Source organism: Camponotus vicinus, unplaced genomic scaffold (genome assembly GCF_025532165.1).
Source record: "Camponotus vicinus isolate PSW18456_S1 unplaced genomic scaffold, iyCamVici1.0 SCAF_1, whole genome shotgun sequence".
NCBI classification, from domain to species: Eukaryota; Metazoa; Arthropoda; class Insecta; order Hymenoptera; family Formicidae; genus Camponotus; species Camponotus vicinus.
Genome location: NW_028141945.1, coordinates 7510516 through 7534281, shown reverse-complemented (window position 1 = coordinate 7534281; position 23766 = coordinate 7510516). Strand labels below are relative to the sequence as shown.

At 37.0% G+C, this 23766-nt stretch overlaps 3 protein-coding genes across 3 annotated transcripts; 1 reads left to right on the top strand and 2 right to left on the bottom strand.

Annotated features, from left to right (window-relative positions):
- Positions 1-454: 454 nt before the first annotated feature.
- LOC145971087 (uncharacterized) lies at positions 455-4949 on the bottom strand. The gene is made up of 5 exons (XM_083098398.1): positions 4896-4949; positions 3923-4292; positions 1222-3824; positions 911-1144; positions 455-816 (listed from the first exon to the last, which is right to left on the bottom strand). The coding sequence occupies exons 1-5, from the start codon at positions 4947-4949 to the stop codon at positions 481-483; spliced, it is 3597 nt and encodes a 1198-aa protein (XP_082954524.1). The 3' UTR covers positions 455-480.
- Positions 4950-8982: 4033 nt separating this feature from the next.
- LOC145971115 (uncharacterized) lies at positions 8983-16168 on the bottom strand. The gene is made up of 6 exons (XM_083098432.1): positions 16081-16168; positions 13459-13888; positions 10915-10997; positions 10112-10345; positions 9396-9539; positions 8983-9288 (listed from the first exon to the last, which is right to left on the bottom strand). The coding sequence occupies exons 2-6, from the start codon at positions 13610-13612 to the stop codon at positions 9124-9126; spliced, it is 780 nt and encodes a 259-aa protein (XP_082954558.1). The 5' UTR covers positions 13613-13888; positions 16081-16168; the 3' UTR covers positions 8983-9123.
- Positions 16169-16248: 80 nt separating this feature from the next.
- On the top strand, positions 16249-23635 carry Trpl (transient receptor potential-like). The gene is made up of 17 exons (XM_083098407.1): positions 16249-16788; positions 17064-17283; positions 18005-18202; positions 18312-18501; positions 18582-18767; positions 18845-19035; positions 19181-19359; positions 19456-19740; positions 19942-20132; positions 20513-20595; positions 20721-20842; positions 20902-21089; positions 21468-21658; positions 21812-22011; positions 22106-22396; positions 22597-22735; positions 23056-23635. Exons 1-17 carry the CDS (start codon positions 16615-16617, stop codon positions 23556-23558), a joined length of 3531 nt encoding a protein of 1176 aa, XP_082954533.1. The 5' UTR covers positions 16249-16614; the 3' UTR covers positions 23559-23635.
- The last annotated feature ends 131 nt before the right edge of the window (positions 23636-23766 follow it).

The following is a 23766-nucleotide window of genomic DNA, read 5'->3' as shown; positions in this document are numbered from 1 at the left end:
TTTAATCTTAGTTTTACTTTCAATTGTATACGCCATGAGACATTCGAACGAAAATAAATTGAAAAAATGAACATTTATCTGCGCGATATCTTGTACGAATTTCCCAGGTTTCTAAGAAATTCAATTCGCGAAGGTCAATCAGTTACTTTCGCTTCGGTCAGCGCTCGCTGCGACATTTCTTCAATAATCTCTCTCGCTCCTGCTAAACTGAAACTAAAGATAACCATATATAGCTAAAAGCGTCGCATACAATATACCGTGTCTCAATTATTAGATGATCAATATAGGTAACGACGAGATAGCACGCGACGCGTCTCCCTCTCTAAAGTGTAATACGTAACGTGCCGATTAGAAACGTGATCGATATCAACGATAATTCGGACACACAATATACTGACCCGTTCCGCAATATCCAGAGATCACGAGCACAATCATGTTAATTGCAAAACCACCATCTGTTCATTATTATTAAGATCCTCCTCAACGATTATGACCGTCACCACCGTTATTGCCCTTCTTGAAGCTCCACTTTTTCCCGTGTTCGTGCCCCTCCTTCTTGCCGTACTTTTCATCGTGATCGTAATGATGATCATGGCCTTCGTCGACTTTATGGCCTTTATGCTCGTGATGATGACCCCCCTTCTCGTGCTTCTCCTCCTTGCCGTATTTATGCTCGTGATCGGCGGCATCGTGGTGGCCCTTCTTCTCGTGACCGCCCTTCTGCGACTCGTGTTCGTGATGATGCTCGCCATGCTTCTCCATGCCGCCATCCTCGTGGAATTCGTCGAAGAACTCTGTCTTCTTCTCGTATTCGTCCTGTGTATAAATTAGAATATATCGATAAAATATCTCGTCATATCGTTTAAAAGAATTTTATTCTACTAGAAATTTAATTCTCTTCGCCTCTTACCTTTTTGTGCACCGAGTGCTCGCCATGCGTACTGTGTCCTTTATTGTGTTCACCCTTTTCGCTAAACTCTGCTGCCTTCTTGCCCGCTTCGCCCTCATGATGCTCTTTGTGGAACCCGCCCTCCTCCTCGTGCTTCTTCTCCTCGCCGTCCTTCTCATCGTACTTCTTGCTGGCATGTTCTTTATCGTGATGTCCCTTGTCGGCCTTTTCATGCTCGTGCCAGACTTTATAACCCTGTAAAAAAATGTATTATTAGCAAAATTGATATAAATTCGATGACGCGATAAAAACGCGATGTCAGAGTAATTTACTTTGTGCCCCTTGTCTTCCTCGTGTCCATGATGTTCCTCTTTATGTTCCGAGCCTCCGCCTTCCTCAAATTTGTGATTTCCTCCGTCCTTTTTCTTTTCGTGATGCTCTTCGTGTTTATGAGTCTCGCTGTGTTCCTGAGTCTCGCCGTGTTCGTGATCACGTGTTTTCTCATTAGCATTTTCGCTATCGTGTCTAGGAGCATTACCTTGGACGTGCTGTCGATATTCTTCGCGAACGTGCTTAGGATTAGTTTCGCCATATTGCTCGTGCGAATCTCTTCGGGGGATAATCTGATGATGATGATGCTTGCGCTTTTGCGTCGTTTTATCCTTATTTTGTTTCTTCTCGTATTCTTCGCGCTGTCTACGAGCACGTTCATCTTTAGAGCGTCGAGCAACCAGCTGGTCTTCGGCAAAGCTCTCATCTTCGGAATCTTCATCCCGATCCTTCTTATCACGAGCTAGTTTCTTTCGATCGCGATATTTCTCATTGGGTTCGCGAGTTTCGTAATCGCTATATCGTGGACCGTCAAAGTATTTATTGATACTTATAAATTTATGCTTAACGTCAGTCTCATGATCGTCAGTTTCATCGCGACGATTCTTTTCTTTATCATATTTCTTACGATCGTCACGTTGTTTCTCATGTTCCTTTTCTTCAGAATCATCTTTATCGTATTTATGTTTATTATATTGATAACCATGATTACGCTTGTCTTCACTTTTTTCGATATTGACATATTCATCCCCTTGCGTTTCGTCGGCTTCTTCTTCTTCATCTTTGTTATCTTCATATCGAACATTGTATTTTTCGCGTTTATCATCATTTTTATCATCTTTATTATTTTTATCATATTCGTAATATTTATCCTGATAGTCATAAATGCGTTTCGGTTGTTGATAATGATCCTCTGTATCTTCTTCTTCGTGATTCTTCTTCTTACGTTGTTCATTCAGTGTCTTGTGACTCTTGGAAGCTCCGTGATTGATCTGAGCTTTATGATTTTCAAAATTGTTCTTACTATCAGCAGCCTCTGTACTTTCGTCCACGTCTGAAGCACTAGGCTCCTTTATCTCGACATTTTCTGCATTCTTTTTATCGTCATTAAGTTCTTGTCCTTCTGTTCTCTGCGATACGAATAATCCGCTATCATAATATGGCGCGAGTGCAGGTTTAGTGGGAGCAATCGGTCGGATTTTCAGCATCGGGGAAGAAATAGGTTTCAAAGTTGCGTAAGAAGGAGTGGAAACGTATTGCGAAGTTACCGGGTGCAACGGTTGCACCGGTTGCTCAAAGTTTTGATAATTTTGCGTGACTGCTTTCGGCACATTAAGTACATTAGGTACTGAATACAAGCTTGCGAATTTATTATACAACGCGAGTTCGGCATTCGCGTTTAATTTCGATTTTTCGTCGTCGGGATTATTATAGGCGGTAATCCTAGGTAGAAATTCATTTTTGCGAACGACTTGCGGATCCTTGTCTTGCTGAAGAATGTACGAGGTTTGACTTGGAACATGAATCGATCTCGCAGAGTCCGTTCTCGCAATAATCTGCTTCGTCGGAGTCTCCGTAGTGGCATGATAATCCGACGATATCCTTCGCTGATCACTGACGGGACTTTTCGTGATGCCGATTACGTCTGTATAAGGTACACCATAATTTATAAAAGTGGTTCTCTCGCTCGCGGGACTCGTCACCGGACTCGCCTCGGTATTGACGATCGTTGTGGAATCTCCCTCAGGTTTGGGGTGTTGGACGTATTTTATCGGGACGTAACGACGTGCCGCAGGCGCATCGAAAAGAGTCTCCGTTGGAACAATCAACGGAAGAATATTAGCGGAAGAACGGACAACCTGTTGACGATTGAAACTCGCTGGTGAGGGAGTCGGTTTTTTGTACGGTATTCCGACGACAGCTGAATCGGACGCTTGCAATACGGAGAATGGCCTGGGCATCCTGTTATATCTCGACAGTAACTGAATGGTATTTGTATCACTTGGAAAATTCAAATTATTCAAGTTATTTACGTTGAAGACGTTGTGTGAATTATTATTGTTCAATTGTGGAGATACGGTTTGAACCGAAGAATTTTGAACGTTCCATTCGCTTTCAGGCTCTTCGGTTGGGTCCTCGGAATAAATATTTGATGACGATTCGATGGACAGTGATTCATTTTTCGGCTTCGTCTTTCTATTGGGAACTTTGAAATATCTTTCAGGCGCGCTTGACTCGTTACTGTCAGCATTTTCTTCGTGTCTTGACTCGTCCGGTAAGCTTTGGGGAGTTGTAACGGTGCGATTTAGTTGCGAATACTTTTTAAGTAATTTCTTGCTCTTTTTGTCTCTTAGGATAGGCGGTGTATACGAAGAGTCAATATCGGGACGTGACTTTTCCGCTTCGTCGTCATTCGCAGGAAGGAGCCGTGCTTTCGGCGTGTAAATTTCTCTCAGATTCTTTCTCGCCTGAGATAAATAAGGATTCAATGTCGCGTCAACATTGCTAGATATCAATTCGGGTGCCCTTCGCGATATGTTTCGCAGCACTTCGTCATAAGTCCTCTCGAGATCCGTCGACCCTGTCGGCTTGCCTTGTAGTACATCTGAAGAACAAATATAGAAATTGATCGTCTCTCCGACATATATGGAATGTCTTTACTTCTGCCGTGTCGAGAGAAAAAAATAATTTCGTTTTATTTACCGTGAGCACCGTTGACAATTTTCCTCTTAGTTTTTCTCGATGTGATCCTCTGCGGCTCGTATTTTGCGATCACGCGCTTCAGCCTTTCCACGTCCTCCTCATTCACGTCGACGATGCGCGATTGCGCCGCGTCCTGATCCAAATTCGATGACGTCTCCTTCGAATGTCCGGTTTGCCGTTTCTCGCGCTTCGATAAGAGCGAGAGTATCTGGTCGCTGATCGTCGAGGCATCTTCCGCCACCGCGTTCGCTATTACGCGAGTATCATTGTCACTCCCGGTGATAATCACTTCCTCCAGAATAATTTTGGGATCAACTTCAACGTTCGTGTCATTGCGTACGGCGACTGCGTCACCGATTCGTAACGTTAGCTGCAAACACATCGATCATGTTATAACTTTGATATCATAAACAAGTAATTTAATTTGCAAGCATTATTTTATACAAGCATCATTTTACGAGAGATCACTACAAAGCATCAATCAAATTTTATTTATTTGAAAAGTTGATAATATGAGATATGCTTCCTTCATCATTTCGTTATATTTATTCACGCGGTAAACGCGATAATTGTTCTCACATAAATACAATAAAATTTATTGTTGCTAAATATGTCATGCATATTAATTAGATTGATGTCAATTCGGACAAGATCCCGTATAATATTTCACGATATTGAGCACTACACCACTATATTTTCCGTCGCTTCAATGCTTTAATTAAAAGTTGACATAAACACGCCGCCACCCTTTGCTGCTGGCAGCCCTCTCGTTTGCACATTTACTGCGGATTATTTATTTCAGATTACTCTCGTGGTAAACCGTACATATATATCATTACACAACGATACGATATACGCTACTACAATATAACCCGCATTAATTAAACCCGCATTAATTATCTTTATATTCTTTTTTGTCCTCATGTCATTTTCTATTAAAGACGTATCTTAAAAATCATTATCGGAATATTACCAAGTGAATCAACAATGGTAGCATCGTGGCTACCGATTTCCGGTAGGTTTTCATGACTCGTCGAGTCCGCGACAAAGACTGAACCGCGATCTTGACGCGCCCGGGCAATTATATCGTGTCGTTTCCTCTATCAGAAGAACCTTTCGCGAATGATATGACAGTTTCACAGCGATTAGATATTTCAGAGTGTGGAAGGAACCAACAATCGGCCCTGCGATTGATCCGTTCCTCCTTCGGCTTCCTCCTTTCTCTGTCGGTTGCACAAGATTATCGTCACTCGGCCGAAGCCGATCTGAAAGCACATCCCGGTCTCTCATTATTTAGTGTCATTATTAACATGCCTTACGCAACGCGCCGCGCTTTTTACGCGATCGAGTATCGTAACACGCGGAAAATATGTATATCCGCAGATATGCAAAATATGTACCCACGCTATATATTGCGATTCCCTCGATAATTTTATCTTTATGCGATTTCTTTCGCGTTATTTTTATATATCTCTCGACGGTTGCTACACATTAGCACTTATGTATGCAATATTTTGCGCTTGCGTTGGTCGATTTGTCATACGAAAAAGCGTAACGTCGTCCCGCGCTCGCGTGGAACGCAGCTGTCGCAAATTATTTGCAATATTGATCAACGGAAATCAAACATTTGTCACTGACAAATCCATTCATCGTGTAAAATTTTACATTTCCGCGTAGTCGTAATGCTGATTCTTCGTAATTCGGTCCAAGATTATTAATGCATCTTGGCAACCGGAACGTGGCGCGCATCGCGATAAAGTCACACACGATCTCCTGCGGTTTTAGCCGTTACGTAGATTATTACTTCAAAAAGTATTGAAGGAAAGAGGGGGAGGGCAAATTACAATCCCGCTAGAGCGGTGATTGAATATATAATGGAAAGAATGGACCACAAGTCATTATTTTAGACCGACATAACAACGGAACTGATTTATCGTCTCATTCTTCCCTCTTCCTTTTTTTTTTACAATGTTTCTAAAATAAATTTTGAAAAATTTTTCGGATTTTAATATTATACATATATACGGCAATTTTCAATTTTATATATCATTCAGTACATATATACATTTTCTTCTGTAATCTAAAATTGATCTACATTTTTTCTATTTAATCTTTAATATTATCTTCTTACGTCAATTTTAGAATAATTTTTCCCTAAAACAATTTTAAGATAGCAGCTGTGATCTTAAATGTATATAAGAATTTCATTCGGTTAGGCGAAATTGAGATTGATTATGTCAGCCAAAGTGAAAAAAAGTTTCGTGGCTCGATTTTTCACGCGATTACATCGAATTTTACGTGCATTCAAGCCTAAATAGGACAATTTGCTTGCATACCGCGTCAAAGACTCAGCAATCCCAGACTGTGTCTTAATTAAAAGTCGTAATTAAAAAGAATGCGTTATGTAAACTGTTGTCTCGACACAGCTGTTTCGAAACCTCAGTGAATTGAAATTTGATTTGAAAACACCATGGTATTTCGAAATATCAAAACAATTATAGTTCTGATAAATCTAATTCTTTATTTACTATTTTTTTATAAACTATAACATCAATTATTAATCTATCATAGGATTTTATGAATTTAATTTTTGATTTAATTTATGTATATAGATAATTTTCTATCTATAGATTCTCTTTTCAATTAATGTACAATTAATTTTCCAACAAAAAATTATATTTAGTGACAAATAATTCTTAAATTATTAAGCATATTTAGTGACAAATTATTACATATTAAATTACTACATATTTAGTGACAAATAATTCTTAAATTATTAAGCAATTAAAAATGAAGAAAAAGCGACTTTTTAAGAAATCAAACTGCAAAATCTTATTTCTCTTCTTTAATTTCGAGTAAATTTTATTAATTTACGACAAGTGATGATTTCTCTTGATATTTTCTTTCACCGAGGAAAAATCAATTTCTAATTAATCAAAGAATCTATAGATGAAAGATTACTCGAGATATTCTGTATAGAATCATATGAATCGATGATGTATTGATACGTGACTGGAGAATCGTACGGTTATTTTCTCGCTCGAGGAGCGGAGAGCAGAATTCATGGATCTACGTCATAAAACCTACGAGCATAAAACAACTCCGACTTTTTTTCCCACCCACGATGAATCCTGCACAGGTAAACTTTAACGGTCATCTTTAACAATCTCGCAGTACAATTTTCACGAGATTCATCGTCTCGGTAGTATTCGCCAAGACGAATAAATGCGTACTGATTTCATTATATGCGACATTTCTTCACGTACATTCTTATTAGCATGCGACATTGTATAATTCAGAGGCAAAAAACTTGGAAAAATATTTCGCCAAATGAAACGCTTTATTTTTCTTTTGATATCGCAAACTTGAGAAATCTTCCCTAGTAATATAATAATAGAAATAACACATAAATCTAACAAAATAATTCCTTTTCATTTCTACAGTAGTTTCTTTATCTTTAAGATGAAACAAAAAATCCATCACGTATACAGTTTTATTTAAATTTTTCAGCGTCATATAATATATTTAGAAGTAGAATTCTTCAATTTATATAATAAATAAATTTTTTAGAAATAATATGCGAATATATTGTACATCTGAAATAGAAAATTGTTTACAATAAGTGTGACATTTAAACGATTACTTTACATATATTATTCTTGCTAGTGATATTTCATTGTTTCATCATATAATCATGGAATTGTGATAAACTTAGGGAATAATTGCGCCAAGAGCGTCAGGTAAATTTGCGTAAGTGTTAAGGATAAGCGCCAAACCAATCACTGCGTGTAATACCAGCAGATCAACTGCACACACAGTAATCGATTGCCAGAGTAAGTTTGATCGTCGAGTAAATTCACCAGAAAATAGAGTCATCAAGCACAATCGCGCTTTGTGATCAATTCCCTCGGTAATATACCAATCTTACAGCAGGATTATATACTATACGTTCTGGATACTCCTATCTCAATACCGCTCGTACATTAATTACAGAAACATCGTACATTATGTGAAGCAATAACACATATTCCACGTGAAGATTTATAATGACAATAATTGGCACGGTGAAAATAATTTTATTGTATATCTTTATAAGAATGTAAATATTGTAACACAGAAATATATTCTTTTTATAATTATATAATTATTTTATGTTATTACAAAGACTTGTATACAAAATTACTATCATTTTACATTCCATAAATCATTGAACGCGTCACATAATTGTGATAAATTAATAATTCTTACTCACTTCACTTATATATGATTATAAATGAATTTATTGTAATTTATTAGTAATTTTTGCGTTAATTATTTTCATCTGAATATCTGTCTACTTTAATCGAAATTAAAATTTTTACACGAAATATGATCTCTCAGGAGATTGTTTACTCATTAAATTAGGACTAAAATATTTTCTTTTAGAATTTATCCAGTAATCTGTAATATTTAATACTTATTTATGATAAGCACTATTACAAATAATACTAATGTAAAAAATGATTTTCCAATTTTTAATTAAAATAACATTACAATTGTATATATCAAAGTTTTCTAACATTTCATAAAATAGAAATTATGCTTTCATATTGTTAAAGAAAAGGAAGACTCTCAAGGTCTCCTCGATGCCATACATCTGCGTCGAAATGTACGAGTGTTGTTTACATACAATACTAACGCGCATCGAAGCGCGACCACTAATTTTACGCTTTTTTCTGAGATTTTCACTTTCTCAATCACTGCGATAAAATAAATGAAACAGAGTTACATTCGAAACTTGTTGTACACTTTCGCAGTCTAGATAGACGACTATGTTTATTAAAGACATTTTCACTTACATTTTATACGCTTAATATATTAAATATCTTTATGTGTTACTTAATTGCTTACCATTATTTTTATTAATAAAAAATATTATAAAATATATATGTGTATATTAAATAAAATAAAACTTATTCATTATAATAATTATAAAAAATCCCTGCAGGCAAATTATATTACTTTCTCGTATATTATTTTCTTGATGACAAGAATAATATTATTGTTATCATAATTTTTGATAAATTTGGCGCATTTGATATACTCCACTCAATATTATTCCAAATGTACAGCCTTGATTCGACCACAAAGTTTTTCTTAAAATAGATATAAGCGAAATGCGTTCAACAATTATGTAAAAATAAGTTTCGTGTCGTCTGTCATTAATGATTTGATTTCGAAAATTTATGCCCTGATGCGTGACCGCCTTTGTGACCATGTCTCTCATGATGATCGTGATGGCTCTCGTGTCCCTCGGCCGATTTGTGACCTTTCTTTTCATGATGATGGTGGCCTCCCTCATGTTTCTTTTCCAACCCGCGATGTCCCTTGAAATCAAAAATTACATCATGATTTTAAAAACCGATTTATATAACAAATGTAAGCATTTTAATTATACAGAAAATAATTTTCATTATTTAATTATTTTAATTACCTCGTGATGTCCCGCATGCAGATGGCCTTTCTTTTCATGGCCACCCTTTTTGCCCTCATGTTCTTCGTGCCAACCACCATGCTTTTCGCTTCCTCCGTCTTCGTGATACTCGTCATAAAAATCATGTTTCTTCTCATATTCATCCTTGAAAAACGACAATTTATATATTAATCCAAGAAATTAAGAAAAAAATATATCAGAGAAAATTTAACTTGTACTATTTTGTTTTTATTAAAAATATAATTAAATAATATTTTTTTTTCTACAAACTAGCACATTTAATAAAATTCATATTTACAATAAAGCGTTGAAAAAACAATTCAATTTAATTAATTGTTATTGTAATGTCGATAGCAAAATTGCGTCGACTATGTAGATGAAATCAACACAATTTCAAAAACGATTTATTAATATGTGCGTAACGTAATGTGTTGAAATTACATTATATCAGATATGAGATTATATCACATATAAGATCGTCACATATAGAAGCCCAGAGAATAATTCTGAAAATCAAAAACAGAAGCCTTATGTATACTTGATCTTGTAATCTTGAAAAGCTTTAATGTCTGCACAAGTATTTATCGTATTTTTCGGTATTATGAGAAAACCGCGATCAATGCGTCTTTTAAATAACAGCACGCGTGTCTTATATCATTAAAAAGAAATTAATTTCGTTGAACGACGAGAAACGACATGCATCACGTGACCCGTACCTTCTTGAAGACGCTGTGTTCTCCTTTCGTACTGTATCCCTTCTGGTGCTTCCCCTCTTCGTCGAACTTCGCATCCTTCTCGCCTTCCTCACCGTGATGCTCCTGACCGTAATGTCCAGCTTCTTCGTGCTTCTTGTCCGATTCGCCCTCTTCCTCGTCATATTCGTGCTTGTGCTTCTCCTTGTCGTGATGGCCCTTATCGCTTTTCTCAAACTCGTGAAAAGCCTTGTAACCCTTTTTCCCCCCAATCAAGAGATATATCTTATTGAAAAGTTACATAACATTTTCTAACATAAACGAGGAATTGAATATTACGGATTGCCGTTAAGGATCGATCCGATAATAACGGGACATTAGAGAAAAACGGGAGACATTTATCTTGCGGGATACACAGAGCCAAAGTCTCCGTTTCATGAAAAAGTGACAGGAACGTGACATTATTAGAACGTCAATTTCGACATAAAGAATGAAATCCTCGCTCATTTTCAGGATAATAATAATGAGAGAGATTCGCAGGAACATAAAGCGGTATCGGGGACATTCGATACCGACACAAAGAGGTAAGATACTTTAATAGTTGCGCGCGAAATATATATCTATATAGGCCGAGAGGTCTGTCTCGTTCCTCGGGAGCGATATTCGTGCAAAAACGACCGTGTAATAAATATTCCCGCGGTAGCGCAGGGAAGAGAAAGGGGAGCTCCTATATTACGGACGATAAAAAAAAAGAAAGAAACCGTCGACCACGTCGATGACAACGGCTTGGACGTCAATGGTCGTCGGGAGAACGAAGAGCGTTATACCTTGTCGCCTTTGTGACCGTGCGTGTCGTGGTGATCCTCTTCGTGTTTCGAACCGGCACCCTCTTCGCGATGTCTGTCACCGCCTGTTTTCGAATAAAATATAAATAAAGCTGCCAGCATCAACCGAGTAAAATATAAAGGCAGCGTTTAACGAGCCTCTCGATTTACATCGGAAAGAAGATCATTTACTCTGACAAACGTGCTGTACTCTCTATTGTACAACTTTCGCCTCTCGCGGCATGATTCAAAAAGATGGCTGTATATATTTGAAGATATTATATTTTCTCTTCAGGGAGATGACATCGACGCGAAATATCGGAGATGGAATCTCCGCTTTTCTCGTTTGACGAAAAATGGAAGTGCGCGTGGGAAGCTTATTATCAATTGTGCTTCGCATTATAAGATTACGCAGGGTATTTCAATCTTTTACCTTTCTTAATATATTGTAAATCAACTCACGCCGTTATTCTACAGACGCATTGTAAATTCCGTAAACTGCGCTTATAAATAATAGAATTATTATGCTGCTTATAAATAACAGAATTATTTCAACTTTAAAGCAGAAGAAAAGGAAAATAACAATAAATTTGAACGCGCGCGCAAAAAAGAAAAAATTGACGAGTAAATACAATAAACGCATATATCTCGCTTACCATATATTTTTAAAACAATTCGAATACGCTTCTAATAATCTGGCGCATATAAATTAGCACGATCGATGGCAAATCTGCGTAATCCAGCAAAAGCTTCGTTCTCGCGATTGAATTTCCGCTCGTCAATGTCAAAAACGGTTATCTCATCCACATTTCCGTCGTATAAAAGAGAATATGACATGTATGCAAATATACTGATTTATGAATATTACTTGTATCCAGTTTTCTAGTATATAAATAATATAATAATTTCTCTATTTAATTAAACATGTATGATAAAATTTTCTCTTATATCTCGTGTATGTATTGTAACGATGCATCCCGATGCATCGTTCCTAATTCCCGGCAGAACACCAGCCGGAAGCTGCCGCCCGGCAGAACACCCGCCGGGCAGAGGCAGGGGCGCGGTGCGCCCACCTTTTAATCGTTCTCATTACGGCCCAGAGCCGTTAAGGGCTCAAAACGGCCGAACACCGCCGATCAGAGCCGAGGTGGCCCGAACCGCCGACCGGCGAAAACCCGCGTTCGGCGCTCAACCCGAACCCCTCCGAACGGACCCGACCGTACCGTTTCCGAAAAACCGTTCGGAAGGGGTTATACCGCCGCGCGCCGACGCGGGCAATTAGTCGGTATAAAAAGGGCACATCTCGGCGTCTAATCACCTATATTCCTGATCCGCTCTAAGCAGTACGCTTCAGCAGCAATCCAGAAATCCTACCAGGCACTAATTACAGAGGACGAAAGGTGGAGCGCGCTCCGTCTTAGCCGAGTGATCTCGATTCCGAAGTACAAGTGCAAACCGCCTAATCCGCAGCTGGGCCATCACGGAAGGTGGAGCTCAGAGCCGCCCCGAGTCGAGTGTTCTCGACCCAGCTGCAACGCGATCACCATCCTTCGCGACGCGATCCTATCTCGCGCACTTTAACATTTAACGCATACGCGCATTTGATCATCGCGGCCTCCGCCGCCGCACGTATCAACCGCACCGAGCGCAGAAGCGCAACCGTTTAGCGCGGCCTCCGCCGCCGCGTATGTTATTACCGAACACATAAGCGCACCCGTTTATCGCGGCCTCCGCCGCCGCGTATTTTATCACCGAACGCCTAAGCGCATCCGAATATCGCGGCCTCCGCCGCCGCCGTCAAAGCGCAACACGCGTATACAATTATCACGGCATCCGCCGCTGTGATTAAAGCGCACCGATTATAGTAGACCGAACGCGAACTTTAAATCGGATCGTCGAGGAAATAATAATTCTCGCGAAAGCAACCGTCGATTCCGAGAACCCGAGGATTCCAAGAACCGCGGGGATTCCTCGCGGAAAAAGCGCCGCAAAAACACGCGCTGCCTCACGCGCCGTAAACACAAACAGGTGTCCGCGATCCAAGACTGGAATTAAAGACGAAACTGCATTTGTCGCGTTATTAATCAGCCAGCGTAATTATTCACCACGCACACACACACACACACACACACCCACGCACATTCGCATACACATACTCTGTACACTTATCTATTCGAATAAATACGTTCGTTTAAAACACATCGCGTATTTTCTTTCCAACGAACCTTGCACCGGCGATCTATCCGCGCTGCAAAAAAAACGTCCGAAAATACGACCGTTACAGTATGAATCAATTTTAATCCTGAAATGGCTAAAAATTGCAGCTAAAAATCCACCGGAGAATCAAAATTATCAAAAATTTATAGAGCTAATATAAAGGCAATCAATTGCAAAACTATGTACAATTCTTAAAATTAATATGTATATAATATTTGACATTTATTTTATAATTTCTTTATATTAAATAATCTTGTTTATACATTGATTGATTTTTTATTGTTCTCAATAAAAAAAACTCTTGTATTCTTGCGAATAAAAATTACATACCTCCGTGATTCGTAGCTTCCGCATTTTGATCCTTGGAAAACCGGAAATTGACCGGTGCTTTGCGTTCCTTTTTAATCGCCGGGGAAGCATCGAGAAGGGTTGCGAGAATCAACAGCAACCATAATATCCTCAAAGCGTCAATGCGAGACGTCATTTCGATAACTTGCGTGAATGTGGATCAGGAAATGCGTCCGGAAGACAGGACGAGACACTGAAATGCGTTCACTGCTGTGGCTTCGATTTATTGCGCGGATATTTCCTCTCGTCGCCCCTTTTTCCTTGTCGTCGTCAACCAACTGATCGTGTTTTTCCTTCCGTCGTTGAAAGGATTTCCCTCTTCCGTAGGATGACGGCGCAGAAGAGTGAGGAAAGATGCGTCTTCTTATTTTGTCGTCACGACTTTCACCTGTCGCGTTCTTTCTTTGCGACGCTATTTATATAGTGACGTTATTTATGAACAAAAAGTAAAACTACGAGCGAGATATATATCTTCTATCATTGACGCTTTGATTTTTAATTCATATCGATGTGCACAATTTTTTCTTATATTTTTATTAGCTCACTTTTAATTATAACTTTTCTCGGCTCAATTTTGACTTTTTAACTTATGACATTAGCATGTTTAAATTATACATATATATTTTAATGATACATATCTTGATTCTCATAATTTACAAACGTATAAACGTATCATCGGTTTTAATGCTTGAAATTAAAAAAAAAATTCTTAACAATTCTTAAATGATTATAAAAATTATTTCTATCTGAGCAATAAAATAACTGTCACAATCTATTTATTTTTTCTTTTCCTTTTTTTATGTGCTTTATACAGTAGATGACTTCTCTCTTTCTTTAAAACGGTTTGTATACGTGCGATATAAATGAGACACTAGAAAACGTAGCGATAAAGGGATAAACGGATAAGAAGCGAAAAGAGCCGGCCAAAGGATGTGAGTGGCTCATGATCGATGGATATCAAATCCTTTACACTGAGCAAACATCAAGACCGTGACCGAGAAGACGGAGCCACCATGCAAACAATCTCTGTCTCTTTCTTTTCACTTTCTTCCCGGATCCATTCATCTCGTTATAATGCAACCCTCGACTTTCCAACCACCGCATTGTTTCACTTGTGTCATCATTGTCACTATCATCACGTCACGGAAAAGCCAATGAATCATACGAAGAAAGATTTTAATACGGATTCCACGTAATGAATCCTTCTCGTGTAGGATCGTTAAACGTTCTACCATTAATAAGCTGTTGTTGGTCACTGTTTCTCAACATCGTGGTTTGCTTTGCAACTCGAATGTTTCCCCAACATGACCACATCGAATATGTTGTGCCAATAGGGGATCAAATATTTATGCAACGTTCGCGGTATTCTCCGCTGTTTCTCGTCTATATGATTCTAATATCGATACAAACATTTTAACATTTTATAATAACGAGATTTTAACGACTTTTGATTTATACTTTATTAATACTGAATAGCTTATAGAAATAATTTAGAAAAATTTCAGAACCATTCGAATAAAATAAAGAACAAAGATATCGAATGTTCCCATTATTCTTCGATACTTTTATGATTCCACAAAAATATCGAGATTTCTCGAATAATTAAAATGAAACAGAGATATAAAATAGATGATAAAATCGATGATAATATTTTTAAAACTTTCAAAATTTTTCAAGTAGGAAATTCTAATTCGAAATTTAGAGAACCAAGAATATTAATGTTAAAAATTAAAAAACTGTCAACAATAAAATATCAATCTCTCTCGACGTTAGCGTTTATGAAAAAGAAATCTTCAAATCTGAAGCCAAAGAAGCTACAATAAGAGAAGATATATCTAATATTTTCGGAATATGCATTATACCGATCGCAGAATGGGATTGTCATCTCATGTGTGTCGCTACTGATATACACTCGTCAACAAAATTATCGCATAGGTAATTTCATGTCAAATTTTCGCATAACTTTAAATAAGTATAACTCCGTTAAAAATGGTCGTATTTGAAAAATTTTTGTTTTCATTCTCAAGCTTAAAGCCTCTATTTTGAAAATCATTTGTCAGATTTAGAATTTATCCTCCCCCCCTCTCGTCATCTCCTCAAAAGTACACACACACACACACACACACACACACACACACGATGCGCCAAATCCGACCAGCAACCTCCTCGTGGTGCGCATCGGGTAATGCTAATGCTGGCGGTAAATGAACAAAAATGTATAGGTAACTTTGATACGTCGTAACTCCGCGAAAAAAAATCGTACAAAAAAAATTTTTTTTAAAATTCACACATAAAAGTCCATATTTTACGATTATCATGAAATTTGCGAAAAAAATTTATTCCACCCCGTGGAATATCAAAGTATGCAATTTTTTGGAGACGTAACACGTCCTTACTTTTGAGGAGATGACGAGAGGGGGGGAGGATAAATTCTAAATCTGACAAATGATTTTCAAAATAGAGGCTTTAAGCTTGAGAATGAAAAAAAAAATTTTTAAATACGACCATTTTTAACGGAGTTATACTTATTTGAAGTTACGCGAAAATTTGAAATTACCTATGCGATAATTTTGTTGACGAGTGTATTATGTAATGCACAAATACCTTACGGAATTATATCTGGCTTAGCTGTCGCGACTAGCGGTCTGTTCACTTTGCGCGTCGGCTTTCCCTCGTTTTAACCCATTCGCGTTCTCATTCCAAGTGCAATCCGTAAACAATCTAACAAGATATCGATAAGCAAATTATTCACAGGTGTACAGTCACAGGTAACGGTGACGGCGATGGTTGCCCCACTTGCATCCGCAGAATGAACAGACAGGGTCTGGGTTAATACGCGTAATTTAATTTTCATCATCCCCTATATAACAAGTGTCACGCGCCACGAGTTTCAATGGAATAATATTTCAACCGAAAGCGTAACGATCGTTTTCCTTCACGCGAGGAAATCGCCTTTTCCTTCAAAGGGATCTCTGTCTTTGTCTTTTCCAAAGTCCGTTCTCGATTATTTCAATGTTTTATTGTCATGGTATTGGTGTATCGGTGAAAAGAAGAAAGATAATTTCGATGGTTGTTTGTGAACGACTTGGATAAATGTGGAGGTAATTGTTGTCAAAGTAACAAGATAAACTTCGCGAAATGAGCGACACAAAGTTCAAGAAGGACATGGAGGCCACAACTGAGGGCACGGATGATTATGTGCTTCACCTTCCACGTCCACTCAACCTCGAGGAGAAAAAGTACCTATTGGCCGTGGAGAGAGGTGATCTGCCCAATGTGAAAAGGCTTCTGCAACTTGCGAATAAGGGCAAAGTAAACATGAATTCCGACAAAAGAAATTACTATAAATTTGCAAAGTGTTTGTCATTTTTTTTTAATACAGAGGTTTCTATATTTTAATAAGAAAGACAGCTTTTTTCCAAATAGAAAAAAAATTGCCAAAATTATAATTTAATTAAACTTGATCGTTATATTTGATATGTATCTATGATTAAAATCTAAAAAACACTTTGCGGATAAAAATTTTAACAGCAATTTTGTAAAATGAAGCAATGACTTTTCACGACATACACGTTCAATCATTTCAGGGAAAACAGCTGGACATGAATTGTGTGGACAGTTTAGGTCGCGGTGCTTTGACACTAGCGTTAGAAGCAGAAAATTTAGAGATGGTCGAGTTGCTCGTTGTGATGGGAGTGGAAACCAAGGACGCCCTGCTCCATGCCATCGATCAAGAATTTGTAGAGGCGGTCGAGCTATTGCTAGAACACGAAGAACTTCTTACGGCAAATCAAGTGATCGAAAATGGTAAATCAAAATCGACCTTCTCGAAAAATTAACACGCATAATATATCTAGATAATCTTTCACAATCGCAAAATTATAATTACAAATGCATATTAAAAAAGCATACTACTTCAATATTCGAATGTATCAATTTTAACCGATTCGAATCGAGTCACTTGTGAAGGCAAAATCAAAATATCACGTGAAAATGCGACTAATTCGCGACGCACTAAGCGAAAGAATACGAAATCAATGGATGAGATTAATTCAAATCGTATTCACCCCAATTATTGCCTCAGAGCACATATATGTTTTTAAAATGTAGGAAAAAGGGAAGCCGTAATGTTCGGCTGTTTACATATGAAGATATAATATGACATCATATGTGCATAAAATGAGAAATAAGATAGAAATAAATGATGATTCTATCCCCTATCTTTATCAGGCAATGGATCGAATAATTTAATCGATTTAAACCGAATTATTTATCGAAGCAAAATTGAAATATTACACGAATATTAATTTTTATCTTATCACTTTGATTCTATTTGAAATAATAGATGATATAACATAAAATAAATATTGCATCGAAAATAATTCGCCATAATTATTAGAAATGAGAATTCAACTTCCGATAAATAATATATAAATGTATACATCTAGAATTGAATCAATAAATAAAATTTTTAACGATTCTCTTGCATTGATCTTTGCTTTGCTATTCTCATTCCCTCGGATCGCAGCTGAAAAGGAGATTATCCACAGTTGGCAGAAGGTTGATCCAGCATCGGCTAGATATCCAATGGACATGACACCCTTAGTACTCGCAGCGCAACGTAATAATTATGAAATCTTAAAGCTTTTACTGGACAGAGGAGCCACTTTACCGATGCCACACGACGTGAGATGCGGCTGCGACGATTGCCTTCAGGCAGCTACTGGTGAGAGAGAGACGCTGATAAACTTTATTTCATTATGAAGAACCTATAAAAATGCACAATTTATCGAGAGAAAACAATTTACTTTGATAATTGAAGTCACCTCTTTTAGGCGATCCATTAAGACTGTCATCCACCAGAATATCCGAATACAAAGCTTTAGCGAGTCCAAGTTTGATAGCTCTGAGCTCTACGGATCCTCTAATGACGGCTTTTCGATTGAGCTGGGAACTCAGAGAATTAGCCATATCGGAGCCGGAAAGTAGAGGCGAATACATGAAACTGCGACGACAAGTGGAAAAGCAAGTTTTTCATTGCAGAGAAATGTTGTCCAGATATACTTTTTTATACATTGATATAATCGTAATCTCGTTCCGAATAGATTCGCGGTCGATTTATTGCAACATGTTCGAACCACCATGGAACTGGATACCATTTTAAATTATGATCCTAAGGAAGAGAATGTCGAGCTCAGCAAACAATTGGCTCGACTGGAACAGGCTATTGAATATAAACAAAAGAGATTCGTTTCGCATTCTCACGTTCAACAACTCTTGGCAGCAATTTGGTAATTGTACTAATTACACGAAGAATAAAAATGTTTTAAATATTTTTTAATCAAGTTAATTTAAATTTGATTCAAAGGTACGAAGGTGTTCCCGGATTTCGAAGAATGTCAACCATGCAAAGAGTCGGTATTCTTGTGAAAACGGCAGTTTTATTTCCGTTTTATTGTATGATATACTATCTGATGCCCGAGTCAAAAACTGGACGACTTATGCGAAGACCTTTCATGAAATTTTTAGTTCATGCGTCATCCTATTTATTCTTTTTATGTAAGCTTAATATTTTAAAATACTAACTGTAAATAGGACAAAAAACACAATTTTAGAAATTTATATTGATGCTATAGAGAAACAATAAAAGCAATAAATCGTTACTTAATCAATAATTGATACATAACAATAAATGTATTTATAGTTATACTCATGCTGGTGTCACAGCGTGCGGAAGTGGAAATCGTTAGACTTCTAGGCACTCAGGAAATGAAGAGAAATCTCGAAGCTTATTTAGCTCGGCAAAGGGGCGCAGCTCCTACTCCTCTGGAAGGTATCGTCGTGCTTTACGTCTTTGGATTCGTATGGGAAGAGATAAGAGAGGTAAGCATACTCGATGAACTAACTTTAATTTTCCTTTCTACGTATTTTCTATATGTTTATGTATCTAAATCGACGCATCTTTTCAAATTTTTCAAGGTATACATTGACGGTCTAAGGTCTTATTTACGGGACATGTGGAATTTTATCGACTTCACCAGAAACATGCTCTACCTGGCAACCGGTGTTCTCAGACTGGCGGCTTATCTTCAACAACGTACCGAGATACGAATGGATCCATCTGCCGCTTTGATACCGCGAGAGAACTGGGGCGATTTCGATCCGCAACTGATTGCGGAGGGTCTCTTTGCCGCGGCGAATGTTTTCAGTGCCCTGAAACTTGTCCATCTTTTCAGCATCAATCCACACCTGGGGCCGCTTCAGGTATCGTATTTGTCAAAAATCTCTTTTCTTTGGTATATGCGCTGATCTCTTTTTTTCAGAATTCTCTTCTGCATCCATAATTGTAATATTATAATAATCTTGATTCTAATAACATACAATAAATGCAGAGAATTGTACAATATTTATTTCTTTTTTGTAATATTTTTTATAAAATCAAAGAAAATTGTGATTTTTGTTTAGATATCGCTGGGCAGAATGGTGATCGACATTGTAAAGTTCTTTTTTATCTATACCTTGGTGTTATTCGCCTTCGCCTGCGGCTTGAACCAGTTACTGTGGTACTTTGCAGAGCTGGAGAAAAACAAATGTTATAGTGGAATGTTAGATCCCTCGTGGGACGCCGGCAGTGATGCCTGCTTAAGATGGAGAAGGTGAATGGAATAATCGAATTGCCACACGCGGAAGAGAGATGCGCTCGTTTCCTTCTTTTCGAGCCACATCTCTGATACGCGCACGTGTGTGCATGTGTGTGCATGTGTTTGTACCATCTAATAATCATGAAAAAATAACAGACCGCGCGTCCTTGTCAAATCTATAATATTGAATTATTTATCAAGGCAATAACCTTTCATAATACATATAATAAATATATATCTTTGCCGAGAATAAATTTTTGTATAAATTTTTTGAACATCTCTCTTGAAAAGATTGAGCAATTTTTCTTGTTTTTCTTTTAAATATAATTTTAACATAATTATTCTTTTTATTCAAATATATTATTTTAAATAGATTTCTCGTTAAATATTTTCAGATTCAGCAATTTGTTCGAGTCTTGTCAGAGCCTCTTCTGGGCTAGCTTTGGTATGGTCGGCATCGAAACCTTCGAACTCACTGGTACGTCTATTCATATGATTTAAACAAGCAAAAGTAATCTTTCTATTCTTGTTATAACATCTACGTCTTTATTTTACCGATTATAACAACCATCATTTTCTAGACACCAATATTATTATTTTCAGGTATCAAGTCGTACACTCGATTCTGGGGCCTGTTGATGTTCGGATCGTATTCCGTCATCAACGTGATTGTCCTGCTAAATCTACTGATAGCTATGATGAGCAATAGCTATGCTGTTATCGAGGTAAGTTTCCGATTCGAATGATATTCATGATCTCGTTAACGGAGACATCGACGCGATAGGAACATTCTGACACGGAGTGGAAATTTGCGCGAACGAAATTATGGATGAGCTACTTCGAGGACAGCGGAACTCTTCCGCCGCCCTTCAATATCTTTCCGCCACCGAAGCTGCTTTTCCGATTCTTCGGCTTGAAGAAAAAATCCATCGGTAGACATTCCAGTCAACGTCGACGTGCACGCGAACACAAGTGAGATATAATAAATCTTTTGAAAAAAATAAGCAAAATAATATGAAATAAAATTTACTTTCTTATATTAATTGATAATAAGTACTAATAATTAATATTCTAATGATTAATAAAAATTAGTTAATGTTAGGAATTAATAATTATTTAATTATTAATCTGCAAGCAATGTGTTGTGTGAAGATAAAAGCGTATTTAGTTACGTACGCGTATTCTTGCTATTCATAATAGGTGCTTTCCATTTACATCAAAACTCAGATAAATCTCACTTCTGTCTTTCTTTAACATGAATGTTGAAGAAAGACAGAAGTGAGATTTATCTGAGTTTTGATGTAAATGGAAAGCACCTATTATGTCACGATTATTATGTATATTATGTAGATATGGAGCTGTTATGAGAGCTTTGATATGGCGTTACATTGTGAACGCGCACAGCGAGCATGAGATGGAACCTGTCACTGAAGACGATGTTCACGAACTTAAATCTGATCTGTCATCATGGAGATGCGAACTTTTGGACGTTTTGCACAAAAACGGCATGGATATTGGCGATGTCGATAAAAAAGAAAAGAGTGGGTATTCTTGTGTAAATACTGACATTTTTCAACTTTTAAATATCAATTGCTAATAATAAACGATAGCATAAAATTAAAACTTTCCTTGCCAAGAGAGTTTAATATAAAACCATATTAAAACTCACACATATGTTTTTGCTTCTTGTCTAGCTATACTGGGAAAGAAGATGAAGGTCTGGGAGCGAAGGCTCATGAAAGACTTCCAAGTAGCAGGTCCTGTAAATCCAGCTGACAGTGATCTTCAAGAAGAAATGGATCTTCAACAACGCGAAAACGAAAATAATGTTGAAAGATGGAGAAGAGTCGCCAGATTAGCTGTATTAACTTCGGCTGAACATCGTTGGAATCAGGTACATATATATATGAGATCTCTCTGATTGTGAGATCTTTCATAATATTAATATAAAAAAATCGAAGTTATGTCCGTCACACATGATTTTATAGGTCGTAACAAACGTAGTTAAAAGCTCGCAAATCGGCAAAAGCACCAGCAGGGCATCGCTGCAGAATCAGCAGAGCTTGAAGAGAGCGATGGAGGAGGCAAAACGTCTGGCACAAAAGAGTCCACTGCCACCAGTCGTCCCGGTCGAATTACCAGAAACTACTGCGGCGACGATACTGCATGTCCTGCATGAAATCGTCGAAACCGATGATAATGCTAAAACTCCGAGAAGCAAAACTTCGGAACCGATTAGAAACGGCATCGGTTCACAACCGTTTGAATCCATTCTTCAGGTGCTAAATTGATAATTAACAACATTAACATAAAACATCAAAGTAAAACAATTTAATTTCTAAGCATATACAAATAAAAAAAAAGTCAGTTTTAAATAATTTAAAAAAATTTTGGAATCGATCTAATGTACTACGATAAAATATTAGATAATTATTCATTAAAAATTGAAACATTTCTTACAAGAATATTTTTTACGCAGCCTAAACCTACATCCTCGGTTGATTTTGTTAACGAGACAACTACGAAAGCTGTACCGCCATTGTTACCACTTCGCACATCACCACCACGAGTGATCAAGAGGAAAGCACCTATTCAACCGAATATTCAGTCACCAACTGGTAATTTTTTTACAGAATTTAAATATGCATGAATTGCTTATATAAATATTATTTATATGAATATTATTAAAAATAAGGCGATCATAACATAACGTTAAAATCATCAAAAATATGCATCGTATTACAAAATATTATTTATATTTTATTATCGCATTAATTTGTACACATGCATTATATTATTGCTTATATATATATATATATATATATATATATATATATATATATATATATATATATATTAGCAATAATATAATGCATATAATGCATATATATATATTGCTCAATTATTTCTTTTTCTTTTTTTTTTCTTTTTTCTTTAGAACAATCATCAACTTCTACTCAATCCATGTCTACTACGAGTATTGCTCCGGCTGTCTCCACTACGTCTACAACTACTATCGCCACGTCAACGACTGCAACCACAACTACTATTACCGCTGCTACTACTACGTCTAGTGCAACAATTATTTCTGCCACTACGAAGACCTCTACTGCCAAATCCACTATCCCCACAATCACTACTGCTACTTTTACTACTGCAAAATCCACCACTACTGTTACTTCTACTATGACAAAAACTGTTCCTAGCTCTTCCACAGAAAGTCAAAGCAAACCCGCAGCGACTACTGTCACAAGTACATCCTTTACCAGCGTCAAAGATGGAAGCAGTTCAATCAGAGCACGACCGAAAGTTTCACATAGCCCTAAACTTTCGATTATTCCGTCGTTAACGATTGCCTCAGACAGTAACAAAGATAATGATAGAGAGAAGCTTGTAGCTATTACGCCGCGCAGTAAATCATCGAAAGGAGGATGGCTTTAAATCTAAGGCAAAAAATGATATTAATCAATTTAAATGACAAAATATATATTAATAAAATTCCATTACATTTAATATAATTCATAATGGAAAGATTTTTTTGTACATCAATGAAAATTTAAAAATACTTTAATTCTTTTTATATTTTTAAAGTTTTAAAATAATACAGAAACCAATTTCCAGATTCTTTAAATCTTCAAAAAAAATTTAC